Below are 17,689 nucleotides of genomic sequence, written 5' to 3' on the forward strand. Positions count from 1 at the left end.
TGTAGGCAAGCACAAAACAAACGAATGAAGTCGCCTTATTCAATTCTAACTTTTAATGAAATCACAGAGTTAAAAAATCACGTTAACCTGAATTAACTTACATTTGTTTCAACCACAGTTACGCCGGGTTTATTACGTAGGGTTTTTCCTATACATTTACTGGCGATAAAGCGCGTTGTAGAAATTAATCGGAGGGTTATAAAATAAATAAACCCCTTCAGGTGGTGGGTATATTGGAGGACAATGCCCATGGCTGAGAGATTGTCCTCAAAATATCACAGTTGCCATCGAAGCTTCGCATCTCGGCCAACTGTTCATTTTTCGACAATCTTTCAGCCTCGGGCATTATCCTCCAATATACCAGCCGCCTGAAGGGGTTTATTTACTAAATATTTGTACTCGTCTCATTCCTCCCGACCGCGCGGAAGGTTATAAAACGTAGCAAATTAGCGTTTTGGGGGAAAGAAATCGTAGGATAATAAATCTCATTAGACATTTTAGTGTGTAGTATATAGTATCGCTGTACATTTGGATCAATTTAGGTTTCTGGGAAACTGCTCACCTACCCCTCCCCAAACCTAACATTTTGCCCAAAGCGATAAGTAAGGGTTAATGTTAGGTTTGGGGAGGGGTAGGTGAGCAGTTTCCCAGAAACCTAAATTGATCCGTACATTTTTACTCGTCATTTGTATTTTGGCTTGCCAAAATACTGCATGATTTGTAAAAATATACATACGTACTACACAATTTTGGGAGCCCCTTCATATCCTATTTTCTTTGTAAAATTTTTGATGTGTTCATATGGGAAGGCGGACCAGCCGGAAAATAGCTTCCCTTTTGTCACTGGGCGGTCAAAATGGCACAATTTTGCCTTGTATCTATTTCCACTTATATGAAATATGCGAATTTGCTTTATAAGTCAAGTTACAAGGGTCGATAAAGCTACGGTAGTCGCGAAAGATGCAACTTTATGTGTTGCCATTTTGGTTTCGTTTCTTGAATTTTATCCCCGTCAACCGGGCTAAAATTTTCCATATAAACAGACGTCAAAATCCGTCCTGGTAAAGGAGACAGCCCGTAAACCGGGCTAATGTGAAGAGGCCCTGAGTCGCAAGAGATTTATTGTGCGACTAAGCAGTGCATTGCACTTGGTGCTCTGTCCTCATATTAAAACAGCCTGTTCTGCTGTCTATCTTTCATGAGAGAAACGAGCTGTGGCTGTACTGAGAAACTTGTCTCAATGCTAAAAAAAATTGTTGGCTTCGAAAGCACTCTCCCTTTTTTTAGTTATCGACCTTTTCAGCTTAGTCGAGTAAAACTTACAAAGTAACATAATAGTTAAACATTTTCTGTACTAAGCCCGAAAAAATGGTCGTTTCTTTCTCCCTCAACCTCTAAACAGTTGCCACATTTGCGCAAAGTGAACCTATTTTGACCGCTTTGACCTGGGTCAGAGGTTTACAGCCAGCAGTTTGTCGCCAGGTTGCATGCGTACTACCGCGGAAACGTAAACAAGCACGCGACTATCACATAGCGGAAAACAGCGGAAAAGATGGTTCCGGGTGGAAAGCTGGTTGCTTCATTTGCGTTTAATTAGTTTCTTTTAGAACGAGGGGGCACTTATGAGTTTTGATGAGGAGGTATCGCGGAGTGAGCTGTTGGAATTAGTGCATTATTTCTCGAAATACCCGTTTAGAACGCGCGATACGAATTCAAAGGTGACTTCTTGTTGTATACGAAATGGATTTGTTTCAGCAAATTAAGCTTATATTTTTTTACTCATTTTTCGATCTGATAATTCGTGATTTATTTGTCTTTTCTTATTTGTGTCTTATCAGGTAGAGGGAATTCAAAAGAAATGTTTGCAGTTATTCGCGAAGGATTATAAATTTACGGTTGGTTGATGTGTATACACACGTCCCATGTTGATATTGTTCGGGGCTGTAGAATTCTCCACGTCGTTTGCCTTTGTAAACGTTTTGTGTGTTTGTATTGTTCAGGGTCATCACGTTGACTTGTTTTGTTTACTTGCAGACTATAACCAACAACAATGGCGATCTTTGCGGCCACTATCCTCTCAAACTGGTAATTTTAGAGTCAAAACTGAATGCCAATGAATCGGAAAAGACCGATAGCAGGTACTTGTATTGGACGAAAAGTTATATACCGTAAATTTCTAAAGAGTTCTTACATTTTCGGGTTATTAAAATATTGTGTGCAACATTTACGGCCTTCAATGTCTTTAATTAACTTCATTTTAAATTGAAAGTTCATAAAAAATTTAATATTTTACGGTTTTTCCGGAAAATTTTATAGGCCTCTATGATTTCTTTTTGTTTTAAAATTGATGGTAATTCTAATATTCCCACGTGGCGCCCGGCTGAAGTCCTACAGCTTTATTAATTAATTAAAATTTTCTGTGTATCCACAACATATTCTAAGATCTCATCTGTTATACTGAGTCACAGTCTTAAAATATTATTACACAATCCATTGTGAACCTAAATAGAATTGTTTAATTATAATAAGTTGTAGGTATTTTTAGAAAATATGTTAAAATGAAAAAAATACTGATAGTAAACATTCTTTAATCTACAGCCAAAAAGCAAATGATGCAAAGAAACTTAAAGATCTTTTCGTGAAGGCCAGATTTGCTCGATGTAGATCAAGATTTGTGGTACCAGTCATTCTCTTTGAAGGAAAGGTGAGGTTTTCCAAACCAATCCTGTAAGCCAGTTAACGTCTTACTTCTGGTTATTATTAAATAGATTTAGCTTAGCCTAAAAGCGGAGCTCACAGGTAATTTACTTTGCCCTGCCTTGACCTTAAAAAAAAATTAGGACTTGAGCCTGCGTTCAAATAGAAAAACCATTTTCCCGTCAGCGGTCAACTTTAAAAAATACGTGACTTCAATGAGTTAAGCACCCGATTGGTCTTGTGATGCTGGTGAGCGGACAGCTTGTATTGACAACTGTTAATTGACCATAACTTGGATGCCCAGTATCAAAGAGGTTAGGGTTAATCAGGCTCCTGGGTTAATCTATTTTTAGACTGCACAACGTACGTACGTACAACGTATGGGCCCGCAAGCCATGCCGCTAGCCATGATGACCATGAAAACTCAAGTTCATGGTTTTCCCAGTTCTGTAGATTTTCTATGGGTATGGGGCTCCGCTCTGCGGCCCTTCGGGCCGCTGAGGAGCTCCGCTATAATGTTCCAGAAAATAACTTTACCCCTTCCACAAGGAGGTGCGGACATGGCCTAATGGTTAGTGCGCTGAACTCTGGACCAAGTGGTCTGGTTTTGAGCTCTAGCCAGGGACATTGCATTGTGCTCATGAGCAAGACACACTCTTGACTACAGGATGCATTCTTGTAGGGCCTCTCTCCCCTCAGGTGTATAAAGACAGTTAATGATTAATTTTATATTTAATTTCATTGTTTAGAATATCTGTAGATCAGCTACATTATCAGGAGGAGCGGAAATTTATGGTCGATCTGGATATGACTTCCTTTTTGCTGGTAATTATAAGAGTGGACTAGTTTTAGATAACATTATAGAAAGTATCATAACACTTTGAAGGCAGCAAAGGCTACTTATATCTTCTGTTTGTTGTAGGTGGGGAAAGTATCCCTGATGACCCACTTGAGGATCTTAATGGTGTGAATGGTACAGGTCCTCTGTACTCAAGGTGAATATTATTCTAGATGTTAATAGTTAACCATGAAAAGAGTTTTATCTCAGGGAGGCAGCGTGGCTGAGTGGTTAGAGCGCCGGACTTGAAATCCGGAGGTCGCGGGTTCAAGTCCCATTCTGACCACTAGCTGGTGTTATTTTCGGTAGCCCCGAATTCAACTCCTCGGCTTCGCTTGTAAATAGCCAACTGGTCTGCCTCCTGCTAGTTGGGATTCTTAATCATTTTACGTTCATTTACAATATTTGTTTCAGACTGAGTTAATTTATACTGGCCCTGAAAAGCCCCATTCGGGGAGTGGTCAATTACATATAAATTTATATTTTTTTTATTTATCTGATGGGCCATCGGTTCTTTGATTGAAGGAGAGAGTCAGTCAAGCAATGCCCTACACTTTTCCTCATACACGTAGTTGAGTTGAATCAAATGAAATTATAGCCTTTCTTTGGGATTCTTCCTTGCAAAGTTTAATGTTATTATAATTTACTATTTTGTAGTGGAGACTATGACTTGTTTGACCGCATCAGAGGGCAGGACATCCGATTGCTCAAGACACTGAGAGTCAAGTATATTTGTGACTTGATGGTGGAGAAAAAGAAAGTCAAGTTTGGGATGAGGTATGCACTATAACAACTGTAGTACATAATGTATTCACATTGTTATCATTAATGTGACAGTATTTATAATAGCTAAGAAAAGGTGCACATGGGAAAACTCCCTGTAAGACACTTATTGAGGGGGGGGGGAGGACACCTACAAATTAAACAAGATTTTGGTATCTTTTATGAGTTCGTTTAAAATTACAGGATGACCATCTATTACATTTTTTAATCAATTCCGCTCTCAGATATCTCCTTTAGATGATAAAGTGTTTTAAGCAAGCCACTCTGGCTTTATTATTTTGTGATCAGTATTCTCTCTGTAATTCAATGACAAAGATAAATGAGATTGCAACTTAATGGATTATCCTTTCTATCCTTAGAGTGTCGTCATCAGAGAAAGTGGACAAGATACAGCGCTACTCAGACTTCTGTCTGTGTTCTGTTCCCTATCCAGGTATCTGATATTTGTTGTAATCTGTCCAACATAATACTTAGTACCTACAAGTTCCAGAATGGTAAACAAGGGGTAGACAGGGGGGTCTGAACTTCCTGCTTTCTGTACATTAAATTACCGGGTACTCCAGGTTTCTGTCCCTTCCTTAGTGGTTCCGACCTCTTTGTGCCATTTCTATTACAAAATGTTGTGCAATGTTGCAATAAATTTTCCTAATTTTTTCCTGGTTCCTACCACCTTGGGAATTCTAATTCCTCTACCCCTCCTTCCCCCTGTCCCCCCAGGCTCCTTCCCCCTGTTCTCCCAGGCTCCTGCCCCCTGTCCCCCTCCACTTCATGTGAAAGGGGGATGACAGTGCACTGGTACACTGATATATAAGAACGGGTTATAGGACAAAAAATCCACATTTTATGGAGAATGAATTCTGCATTTCAACCATTAAGTCAGTTGAAATGTGTAGTGCAATATAGATTTATGATTGCTAAATTTATCCTAATTCCAGTATTTTTTTTTCAAATACATTAGGTTGTGAATTTTTTAGAGATTTTAAAGACAATGAGTACAATGCAGATGGTTTACATTTTAACTGGCAACAGGTAAACTAATGTAATTTACATTTATTCATTTATTAGTTAATTTATATTGAACCATCCCGTCCTCTTAAAACATTTTCTTCATTTTGTAGGATTATGTTGACACCAAATTCAGTGTTCCTGATTTATTACTGAATCACAAAGGAATAGAATGGAACAATTATCAGGTCAGGTTTCATTTATTTTTATAATTATTCTTATTTAAAGACATCCATGATTCAGGCTTATAGTTGCAGGTGACAGTTTAAAATGCAAAGACTTTTAAACTTTGCCTGAACTGTCAATTGAGTTTGGGCCAAGATACGCAAACTTTAAGTGACTGCATTGCCTGCATGTTCCCTAAAACTATGGCAAGAAATGTAACATAGCTACAACTCTCACTACAGCATATAAACTGATCAAAATGGGATATTATTTTTATTATTCCTGCATTTAGTTCAATAGCTATACTGCAATGTTTTCGTAGTACCAATTTGAATTTGTTTCTCTTTTGCACTAGTCATGGGACCTTGTCACATTAACTCAAAACTATCTTCATCTTCTGATTGCCTGTGTAAAAGATGGTAAGTAGCTCATAAACAATAAAACTGTTGGCCAAAATAATATTAATAAATAATTAGAACCTAGAAGTCTAAGCATGCAATGCATACATACAGATGGTGCAATGTGGTTTAGTTACTGTAGTATTGGAGCTCTTATAAACTTTTAATTCTACTGGTCCTGAAGTGTAGTAGTTGTGATTGTTTTTGTGGCTTGGGGCATTGTTTCTGTTGTTTGTTTTATTGTTCTCTTGTTGGGCAGTGAGCCATTCAGGTGAGGCCGTGCAAAAGCTGCTCCTGACCCTCTTGAGAGCTTTAATTTGAAGCTGTCAACCTTTACACATATTGCAGGCCTATGGTATTAAACTTTGTTCAGGCCTAATGGCCGTTTCTCTCTGTCCCTCCCTCTTGTATTCATCAAACCATGTGTGAGATTCCCTGCAGGCGTGCGCTATAGAGGGAATCGGGCATTTATGTCATACAAGTTAGGCCTGAACAAGTCGAACTCAAAGAGTGCAAAGAGCGAGCAGTGAGTGCAAAGCACAGGAGCCCGGTGCTACTACTTCCAAGCCGGAAACGAGAAGCGAAATACATAACTTCAAGTCAACAACAAGATTTTAAATTTATGAAAATAGATTCATTCCATTATAGACAGGAACTGAGCACTGCTCCCAAGGAATGTATAAGTGTTAGCATTTAGAAATGTGATGAACTTCCGTGAGAGTCATGGTTATTCAATTGTAAGTTTATTTCTTTTGTTTTATTTACTTAAGGTGAAGGTGGATTATTGATTCACTGTATATCCGGATGGGACAGAACTCCTTTATTTGTTTCACTTCTTAGAATGTCTCTATGGGCGGTAAGACCTATTTAACATTTATCCTGTGAAACCATGCAGAACGTTGAGTATGATACTTAGCTGATAAGGCTGTAAGCGGAGCAAGCTGAATATTAAAAAAAATATATTTAACTTGAATGAAGAGGAATATAATTTTACTGTATACGTACCGGTAGCTGGTAACTAATAATTATTTGTTTTTTTATGTTGACTAGGATGGTCGTATTCACCAGTCGCTTAGTGCTGTTGAGCTTCTATTTCTTACGATTGCTTATGATTGGTTTTTATTTGGGTAAGTTATTCAATAAAATGTGATGCTGGCTGTGAAACCAGGACGTTTTCCTTTTTCTCTTTTCTGTAAATTTAGGGAGGGCAAATTATTGAAAACTGCATGGCAACCAGTAAAATATATATAGGGGTGGTGAATGGTCCTTCAAAAATAGCATGTCTCGCAAAATTTTTTGCTTGCAGAAAAGATATCAGCCTCGTCGTCTCGCAAAGTCTTGCATTTACCATTCACACCCCTATATATGTATGTTACCCTCGTTAAATGAACTCAAGTTATCCAGTTTTTTTCTACAAAGAGTCTGAAAACTTGCAGTTCTAACATTTTAAAAACATGCAACATATGAATAATGTTTACCTTTCTGTTTCTTTAAAGGCATGGTCTTCCAGAAAGACTTCAGCGTGGAGAGGAGGTAGGGCTCTTACTACACTTCTAAAATTCAATTCCTTAGTTAACAACTTACCTTGTAGTGCAAGCACTTTATGGCAAGCAATCACCAAATTTTTTTTCCATGTATTGATCTACAAGGGGCACCGACTGTAATAATGATTGTTATCTTTTACCAATAAAACCAATGATGTTTGATAAATGTTCCGGCTGTGTGCACGCATTGCCTGCCTATGATGCTAGACTTTCCTAAAGGCTGGTTTTTACTAACAACAGAGTCAAATTCAGAGTCATGGACGGCGGAGCATTTTTTCAATTGGGGGGGCTGACTAGTGACTTGAAGTGGGGGGGGGGGCTTAAAAGACTCTTCTCTTATTAATTCTTTATTTTTTCTGTAAAAGTGGGGGGGCTAAAGCCCCCCCAGCCCCCCCCCCCCCCCCAGCTCCGCCGTCCCTGAGAGTGGTAGTCAGAAGTGCAGAGCATCATGATCTAGTAAAAACTAAAGTGTTGGAGTTGTAAGCAGAGTTTCAAGCATAAAGGAAGTGCTCAGAGGGCCTGAGAACTAGCATTTGGATTTGTTCTTTTGCTTCTGCTCGGGACAATCTAGTCTTCAGTGAATCATAGGCGACAGAGTCTTGAGCGGAATTGAAAGAAAATGGAACATTCTGGCTCTTCTGACTTATGTCTCCGCTTACGACTCTGATTTTTGATTTTCACTAGGTCATTAGTGCTCTTATGACTCCAATTACGACTCTATCTATGACTTCATTGCTAGGTGGAAATCAGCCTAGGAGTGGGAAAACTAACCCAGGCAATCTTTCTGAAAATTTCCATCTTTTCCTAATTCACAGGAGAACTTAGAGACCACAGATGTGCTAAGAAAGGGCTGCATTAAGCAGTCACTAAACCCCCAGGGGGGTACTCCGGCTTGTAAATGACGGGGATAATCGAATGGAGGCAAAACTCAGGACCCCAAAAATTCCTAAGTCTTCCGACATTATCCAAAAAAAAAAATCCCTGGACCAAAAATAACCCCCCAAAAAATCCCGTGTCAAATTATCCCAAAATTGGCACGATGGGCAATAATATATACCATAAATACGCCAAGGCACTTAAGTTTGTTTTTAATACCCCCAAAATTCCCCTATTTAAATCAAGTCACCCAAAAAAATACTTGCCAAATTTTCCAACCCAAAAAAATCCTTCTATCATCCCCGTCATTTACAAGCCGGAATACCCCCCCTGGGACTAAACCACAGCATTTTCCAACCTTTCTTTCAGGTTTTCTTCTTCTGTTTCAATTTCTTGAAAAACATAGCATCAGATGACTTTTCTGTGAATTCATCACCTAGGAGGTATTTGACTTGTATTCTTTAATTATATTCGTGAAGGGACGTTAATTTTTTAAGTGCCTATTCAGTTTGTTATGTGTTATTATAGTTTCAAAATTCAAAGTTATCAAGAATCTATTCGAGTTTGCTAACATTAAATTTATAATACTTTAGTGTCCAGTCCACTGTAGTGCTAAACTTTTTTTCGTTTTCAGAACTTGTGCCAAACGAAGTGACTCCATTGGCCAGTTTGATGGTACAGTTCTTTTAGGTTGGTTAGGCTTCCTTTCTTCAGGGTTCGTACGCTTCTTGAAAACCCTTGAATTTCAGGAGTTCGATTTCAAGGCCTTGAAAGTACTTGAAATTGATTTTCGGTCCTTGAAAGTCCTTGATTTTTTTATTGAACGTCGAAAGGCTTCAAGGCAATGAAAAGACTGCCAAAATAAGCGATTTTTTTTTAGGCACAACAGACTGGAAATCCTTGATTTGAGGTAAATTTCACAAAAACGTCCTCAAAATTTCCAACACTTCAGGGTCCTGAAAAGTCCTAGAAATGTCCTTGAATTTTTGACCTGAAAAAGTGCACAAACCCTGTTTCTTACATTTAATTATTTTTATACCAGAAACAGAGTGTTTTTATTTATAGATACGTCTAGTTTGTCAGATGTAACATCGGACACTACCTTCGGTTGCTGCTCATTTTCGCTGGACTTAATTTTCGCGTCTTTGGCGATTGCAAAAAATCGCTAAATAAACCTTGTCGCAAAAATCAGTGATGCGAAATTTAAAGGGGCTATGTCACGCAATTTTAGGCAATTTCGGCACTGACCAACTGGTCATAGAATTAACTGAAATATCACAATAACGGCTTAAAACGAACCCTTAAAACTGTAGAAGAACTCAAACGAAACACAGAAAGGCCAAAAATGGGCATGGATGGGCAAAATTCGCGAAGATTAAAACGGAATGCGTAGCCTGCGAACAGGCTTTCTGGAGAGCGCTCGGCGCTTCGCACCTCGTCGCCGGCGCTCTCCAGAAATCTCCGGAAAGCCTGTTCGCAGGCTACGGACGTTCGGGTTAACTTGAAAAACGTCGGCCTGACTTTTTTCAAGTTTATCTCAATTTGTATGAAAGTGTCATTTACGATGCTCGAAAATCGTCCTTGTTCGTTATGTGGCCGTGATTTAGCCAATACAAGACTTTTGCTCTGCCAATTTTAAGTTTAGAGCCCTTAATTAACGAAAAATAAATAAAATTACCTAAAATACCGTGACATTTCCCCTTTCATTCCCCGCTGTGGAAACCTTTTTTTAATTAGTATTGTAAGGTCAGTTGACGTGGTTATCCGGGTCCACGCTCTCTCTCAGAATCGTACTACAGAGAGAAGGCCTTTCATAAATGTTGTTTGGCGTATAAACGTTTAACTTTGTAAGGAAAGAAGGTGTTACCTGGAAAGTTATGTTCAATATCAAAAATATTGGAAAATATATGATTTAAAATCAGTAACTCCGATTCTGAGAGGACCCTTTTGTTAATGAAAATATGAATACGGATCAACATTTCGAAATTTCGCCCAAAAAATTTAGCTTGCCACAACACGATTAGGCTGCGTAATGGGGGAATTTAAGTCTCGCGAAAATAAGTAACATTAGGACAGTTAAATCAAAAAGTAATTTGCTTCTGTCTGTTTGATTTAAGAGTTCAAACTGTTTAATTTTTTTCCAGAGGATCGTTTGTTGCGAGGAAGTAACTCAAGCCTGAGCAGCTGCAGTAGTGTAACTGAACAGAGAACAAGTTTTTTCATTGGTCAGGAGATTGCAGAGGACTCTGAGATGACTCCATCGTCATTTACCAGGTAATACAAGTTGTAAAAAGTATTGATTTATGCCGATCTGTCTAAGAGTTAAAGGGGCTATGTCGTGCAATTTTAGGCAATTTCGGCCTGACCGAATGGTCATTGAATCAACTGAAATATCACAATAACGGCTTAAAACTGTAGAAGAACTAAAAAACACAAAAAGGCACGGATGGGCAAATTCGAGAAGATTAAAACGGATTGCGTTCGGATAAACTTGAAAAAACGTCGGCCCGACTTTTTTCAAGTTTTTCTCAATTTGTATGAAAGTGTCATTTACAATGCTCGAAAATCATACTTGATTGTTATGTGGCCGTGATTTTGCCAATAATGAAAGATAAATTAAAGTGCCTTATTTTACTGTTAATCTGACCCAAGGGAAGGTGGGAGCCCGGAAGGGGGAAGGTCCTCCCTTGCATACGAGCTACAACAACAACAACAACAACTTTATTTGCACCCTTTACATTCAATACAATAATAAAAGAAATAAAGTAAAGTGCATGGCTGCCCCGAATAACCACGTTTGGCTAACAAGATTGGGCAGCCATACTTAGTTTTTATTACAATAATTTATAAAAAGGTAGGTACGTGCCGCCCCAAACAGTATCATGACTTTTTTTAAGCTGTTTTGTTCTAAAAATGTGTCAGAGTTTTTGCCATTTGTCCTGGCAATGAGGAAAGAAAGCCACAAAGAGAAGTAAGCAATAATGCCATTCGATGTAATAAAGCGCGATATACCACCTAAGATACGCAAAAACTTGGGTCAGACAAAAGGTATGTATATATGTTTGTATACGCGCGGATTTGATTTCAATGTCGAGTCCGACTTGATCGACAAGCAAGAGTCAAGCATTAAGCAAGACAAACATTAATTCCGAATAAAATAGCTTTGCTTAAAATGAACCGTACCCAAGAAATGTTCAGCTTAATTTACACTGCAGAAAATCAAGAAAAGTAAATGAAGTCATACTGAAATATAGCACAAGTATGCCACAAAACCTAACACTTTTAAATCGATTTCGGCTTCCCGAACAATTCCCTTTAAGCTTAAATGTTTTGAAAAGTCTTGATAGAAGCTTTGCAACTTTGCTAAGCCTATTTTTCTGATTCAAAAATACTCTTTGACCGAAAAGCAGTTTAAATAGCTGTTAATACACTTGTATTTAACAAATTAATAATCTCTGCGTTGATTCTTATTCTGATAAACAGTGCCAAACTGAATGATGCGTAGCGTCTACGTACGGCACAATATTGTGATAATTAATTTGTCCGTTTTTGATCAAAGAATCTCATTTCCTTGAATGATGGTAAATAGTTTTCTGTTTACCGTAAGCAAAAAGTGACAGATAAACAATGCAGTTTAGCACATAGATAGAGTCTAAAAAACCGAATGAATTTTACCGCAATGGCGTGAAAATCATTGCGAGATGAACAAACAACGGCAAACTGCGAACGGTAAACTACAACTCGATTTTGTTGAGAAATAAATAAATACCTCGCCTTTTGAAGAACTTTGAGGCCTTTAAGGTCGCGCAGGACCCTTGCAGTCATTAGTATATATTTATTTAAAGAGTATGCACGAACTGCCGGACGACTGAAGCCGACAACAAACGAAATATTCATGAGAATGTTTGTTTTAAACTCTTTTGTACAAGTAATTACTAGTAATTGTTCTCAGCTTTGTGCCACGTGCGCTGGAACATAGGGAATTATCATAATTAGATTCACAGCTTTGAATATATCACACGTTGTTGTAAACATTGATTCGGAAGGTCTTCGGAAGCCTTTAAACCTGCAATTTTGTGTCCAAGTTTTCTCCGCCGATATAGAATTTCAAGAGTTGATTCGCGAGGAACATAAACTTGATGTATTCTATTGTGATATGACTAGAGCGAATTTTTAAATTTCCTTCTCAAAATGAAGATAGCACGTTTCAAAGTTTAGATTTCACATTTTTGCTCTCTTAGAAGCCATTAACCTGTAGCAGTTTTTGAAATCGAAAATTTCGTTCTAGCCATAGCACAAAAGGGGTTATGATTTATCACTAGGCTATATAATCATTTAATTCGGTGCGCTGTGCTAGCTGAAAACTTGGACACAAAATCGCATTATCTGCAGTTAAACTTTTAAGGGCTTGTAACATCACAGACAACGATCACCTCTCAGTATAAGGACAATCATGATGTAATTCCATCATCCCCGAATATCCTTGTTAAATTTTAGAGGAATCAATGTTCAAAATGTAGTGAATTAAAGCTTTACAAGATAGCACTCCGTCAAGAAATTTGGCTAATGAATTTATTAATGAGCAAGGATCCCGCGCGACCTTAATTCCACTGCTTTTTTGTCCTTTAGCATTAACAATGGATGGTGAGGCTATTTTTGTCTTTGGAGAGCGAAACTTTCATGTGTTCGTTAGACTGAAAGGTGCAAAATGATTTCGCGCCGTAAGCGGTCCGGATGCGGGGTCCGGATGAGAAAAACCGGACCGCTGGAGCGCGCGCAATTAGCCAATCAGATTAAAGGATTCAGGATTCCGGACCGCTGAGATGCTTGAGAAAAAAATAATGTATGATATCTTCTCTTATTTTTCATAGTTTTAATGGCGCACATGCCGCTTATCATTCTCCGCCTCGTTCCCATGTTGATTACGAATGTCGGCACCAGTCCACCAGTCCACTTCCAGTACCTCGTCGGTCAAGAAAGAATTCAAATCCATCTGATCAAGTAAGTGTACACATGTGTGCGTGCGTGCGTGCGTGCGTGCGTTGGTTCGTTCGTGCGTGCGTGCGTGCGTTCGTTCGTTCGTTGGTTCGTTCGTGTGTTCGTGCGTGCGTACGTGCGTGCGTGCGTGCGTGCGTTCGTTCGTTTGTGCGTTCGTTCGTGCGTTCGTTCGTTCGTTCGTTCAATAACTTGTTTTGTAAATTGAAGTTAAGTCGCAGAAACACTTTACTCACCTAATATCCTTTTTCTTTCAGAAATCTTCTTCTTCATCCGTGGGATGTGGAAGGTAAAACTGAATTCATTACTTATTTTTCTAAAAGATGGATTTAAGAATAATTTGGCCAATGCTTGCATAACTTTACTTCGTTTACACAACTTTTCTTCACTTACACAATTTTCCCAGCGCTTTTACAAATTTTTTCGTCCTTGTTGATAACTTATTCTTGCGGTTAGGCAGATACGTTATTTAAGACGGAGGTCTTTGAATAGGCTCAAGTGGTAACGTTATCTCGTAAAAGGGGGTTGATTCACGAATTGTGTCTTGCATTTGTTCAGTTGGCAGATAATATCCGGAACAGGAAGTCCAAATGGCACAACGTCTGTGAGGGACTCACCAATCAACGCTCTAGGACACGGCAGCAGTACAACAAGCTTGTGAGTCACTATTTCTTATTTTTCATTGTTCTTTTATTGCCTCTACATGTGAGATGAGTGAAGAGAACTGATTTATTGATGTTCTAATCACTAAACGCCACTGATCAGTCACAACAAACACGGGGTACATCTGACCAATCACAGCAAACGCGGATAACGCAATCAGCCAATCAGAGTTTGAGGCAAAACTTGCAATCCGCGCCAAGCGCGGGAAAACGCGTGTAAGCCAAGTCACTTGCTCCTGATTGATTGGAAAACGGCACGTTTGATCTGATTGGTTAAATCATATTGCACGTGATTTTTTAACCAATCAAAGAGCTCGAAGTGTTCCAAAGCAAGTGTTAATCAATAAGACTTTGGTTTGGTTCTTCCTGTCAGTTTTTCTTTTGACAATATATTGCTCTTATTGTTTCCCAACAGGGCGGAGAGTGTAGATGAAGTCTCGGAGAGACAGCTGCGTTTACATACCATCCGTAGCTTGTTTCTTCAACTTTATTTCAAAGCTGTTGGCTGTACGCCCAAGTTCGAAGCTGGTAGTTCTTTCTCTAGTATTTTTGATCAAGTAACGGAGAAAATACGCGAAGGATGGGGCACTGCTGTTTAGGCAAATGTCTTCTATAAAATTGTTTCAATTGATAGTTTAATATAAGTCTTACTGCTAAGCTGGGTTTACACAGACAGTTATTATGTGACAATTTTTATGTGACAAATATATTTGGTAGTGTGGATGGCACAATAATTAGGGTTTGTCAATGTGTCAAAGTTTAGTGCGCCAGTAATAACTTTAGACAGCAGAAATACACAGAAACGCATACGCAATGCCCAATACTGTCGTAATACCTGCCACATTTTATGTGACTAGTCGTCTCCACAAAATTTCTTTTGTATGTTTGTCACATATAAAAGCTAACACGCCAGCTTCTCAGCAAATATATTTGTCACATAAAAATTGGCCAATTTTCCTCGTCTCCACGAACAAATAAAAATTTTTACATAAAAATTGGCCTTCAAAAATGAACTCTGTGGCGATTCGATTACGTGCCTTATGTCCAGTAAGCGTCCCTGGTCCAATAGCCTCTAACAAAGTAGGTGCTTTTGTAATAGAACTTTTTTTGGAATATCGCAAAATTTCAAAATAAAACCCTCCCCAAAAGAAATTCAATGCAAAAAGCCCTACAATAATACCCCCTTCCTCGCCCCCACAGAATATATTCAGATAAGCACCTGACAGGATATAGTTTCTCTCGATTTATACGAGCATCCTACTGCTTAGAGACTTGATATTCATTTGATGACTGTAAAGTTTGTTTTGTATTTAATTTTGTTATGTTTGAGGAGCTTTGTCGTGCCCCATTACCATTGTAATGGGCTCCTGGTCCATTTGTAAAATCCTTTCCAAATTTAAAGACAATAACTTTTGAAACGCAAAATTTCTTCCGCTAAAATTAACTCTCCAAAACCCAAAACAGCCCGAGGGTATTATCGAAATTTTACGCAAGAAACGGCAAGAAAAGTTCCATGCCAAATAAGACCGATATTTTAAATTCTTGTTCCCTGACTTAAGTGTCTGATTTTGGGCCGGGCAATCACTTTAGCCCAGGAACCGGGCAGACTAAACAAGCCGCTTCCTGGTTGGTCTTAAATGAAATAAAAATCTTAACGAATCTAACACGACGCACTTAGCGTTTGAAAGTCTAATTGCACCTTCCTCGTTTAGGTGAACTTAACAAGTTTGATGGTAGTAGATAAAATAATTATGAAACTACTAAAATAGAACTTTATTTGGAAATTTAAATTGGGGTCTATAATTATTTTGAGGGCAAAACTTTATGGATTATGTGTGAAAGTTTCTGACAACTCCAAGTGAAACTTGCTAGTTTATTCAAACAAATTTATTCACGTTAATTTATTGACGATGTAACGTACAAACGTTCGAAATATTATTTTATAGCTCTTTTACATCAAATTACAAAAAGATGCCATGATTTCTTAATACTTCAAACTGAACTATTTCGCAGTTGTTACGAAGGAGCATTATTTTTTGTGCACGATATTCGTAAGAAAATGTCGAGTGAAAAAGAATGAGTGGAGAATTTTGTCATTGTGGTGGATCTCACTGTTGCTACCTTGAGGTTCAGGGGGAGTTTTCAAGTTTTACAAACAAAATAGTGTACAAATCCATTAACCTTTCACTCGTGCAACTCGATAAAGTCGTCGAGACTGTCAGTATTGATCGTCGTGAATTCGAAAGTCCGTCGTGAAGTCGAAAATTCGTCATGTTGTGGAATGTTCGTCGTGTACTCAAAAAGTCGTCACGCAGTCGAAAGTTCGTCGTGAAATCGGAATTACGTCGAAACCGGCCTTTTTTAAGTATTTACAGTATATGTAGAAGATTAGAGTTGATTTAAATTTCTTTGGAAAAATGACGTGGATTTCTTTGAAAAAGACTTTTTTATTTTCGATTGTTACTGGAGTCTTTCTATTCATTAGATTCTGTCTTATCAGTTTTCAATGCTCAAAATTATTGCAGATGAAGAGAAAACTTCCCCCAAAAACTCAGGGTAGCACACGAACACCAGTATAGACACTTATCTATCATTTGATACGATTAAATCAACTGTTGGACCACATATATAGATTAAAGATATTTCTACGCTTATTTCTGAGTAGTTTACCGACAGTGTTCCAAGAGTTAAGATTTTTCCCGTCACTCGTAAGAGCGTTCCGTATTAACATTTATACCATGCCATAGAAAATACAGCCAATCAGAATACAGGAAAGCCGTTGTATATTCGACGGTATTCAACCCAACCTTCCCATCGTGCGCTGCGATTGTATTCTCGACGAAATTTAGTAAGCGTATTTTCTATGGTATGGTATAAAATAGTTACACAACACTTTCTCGTGGTATACTATGGAATATCCCACTTGTCACTTGTATTTTCTTCGTATACACACTCGTCTAAAGGCTCGTGTGTATACCGAGAAAATACAAGTGACTCGTGAGATATTCCATAGTATACCACTCGAAAGTGTTGTATAACTAGTATATAGTTGAGACATACTACCTTCTACTTTAGGTTTATTTCCAAAGATATTCTATCTTTAAACATGTTTACTATTGAAGTCACTAGATGGCATCAAGTTATTTGATTTAAATTCCACTGAACTGTGTACTGTATATTTCATTTTTTACCGTATTGTTGAGTACCTTACTTAACCTTACGAACTAAATAGGATCATTTTGTTGCATTGAATTCGTGTCATGAATATATTAAAAAAAAGATCTAAAACGTTTCCTTTACTTGTGTAGTCAACCATACCTAAAAAACTCGAAAATATCCCCCCCCCCCCCCCCTCCCCTGTAAAAAACTGACGCAAATATCCTGGCCTTAATCAGCCCACAAATTTCAGGTGACGAACGTAATTTCAATCGGCGAATCTGGAAAATTCGGGGTGTGGGGGGCGAACATTTCGACAACCTTGCCTCATACCCACAATGAACTTACGAAAGACAATCGGTAAGATATTTTTGAACAAATCCAAAGAAAATATGAAAGTGGGAGATAGGTGCCCCCGTCCTGCTTAATCGGCCATGCCCCCTCACTGGCCCTTACCAAATTTAGTCCACCTGAGAGAGAAAGCGAAGTGGTAAGGCACAGGCTAATTAAGTGCTGGTTTGCATTTCCTTGCGCAAGTACGTAAACACGTGAACTATCTGCTACAAGAGG

At 38.4% G+C, this 17,689-nt stretch overlaps 1 protein-coding gene across 2 annotated transcripts; it reads left to right on the plus strand.

The window, feature by feature from the left end:
- Positions 1-1,505: 1,505 nt before the first annotated feature.
- LOC144629023 (phosphatidylinositol-3,5-bisphosphate 3-phosphatase MTMR14-like) lies at positions 1,506-14,958 on the plus strand. 2 transcript variants are annotated; one of them, XM_078487175.1, is made up of 21 exons: positions 1,506-1,718; positions 1,839-1,895; positions 2,035-2,138; positions 2,599-2,704; positions 3,447-3,522; positions 3,620-3,692; positions 4,193-4,312; positions 4,678-4,751; positions 5,277-5,347; positions 5,437-5,511; positions 5,844-5,907; positions 6,657-6,742; positions 6,937-7,013; positions 7,383-7,419; positions 8,676-8,749; positions 8,941-8,996; positions 10,451-10,580; positions 13,178-13,307; positions 13,559-13,590; positions 13,860-13,958; positions 14,379-14,958. In XM_078487175.1, the coding sequence occupies exons 1-21, from the start codon at positions 1,623-1,625 to the stop codon at positions 14,560-14,562; spliced, it is 1,821 nt and encodes a 606-aa protein (XP_078343301.1). In that variant the 5' UTR covers positions 1,506-1,622; the 3' UTR covers positions 14,563-14,958. The 2 variants fall into 2 exon arrangements, with proteins under 2 accessions (XP_078343301.1, XP_078343302.1); XM_078487176.1 differs by having other exon boundaries at positions 8,941-8,981.
- The last annotated feature ends 2,731 nt before the right edge of the window (positions 14,959-17,689 follow it).

The sequence above is a fragment of the Oculina patagonica genome, chromosome 10 (genome assembly GCF_052425735.1).
Source record: "Oculina patagonica isolate OP01 chromosome 10, crgOcupat, whole genome shotgun sequence".
NCBI classification, from domain to species: domain Eukaryota; kingdom Metazoa; phylum Cnidaria; class Anthozoa; order Scleractinia; family Oculinidae; genus Oculina; species Oculina patagonica.

Coding starts and splice junctions, on each gene's coding strand:
- LOC144629023 (XM_078487175.1), top strand. CDS start 1,623: ATGAGTTTTGATGAGGAGGTATCGCGGAGTGAGCTGTTGGAATTAGTG. Junction 5,512..5,843: donor TAGAATGGAACAATTATCAG/GTCAGGTTTCAT, acceptor CTTTTGCACTAG/TCATGGGACCTTGTCACATT. Junction 13,591..13,859: donor TCATCCGTGGGATGTGGAAG/GTAAAACTGAAT, acceptor GCATTTGTTCAG/TTGGCAGATAATATCCGGAA.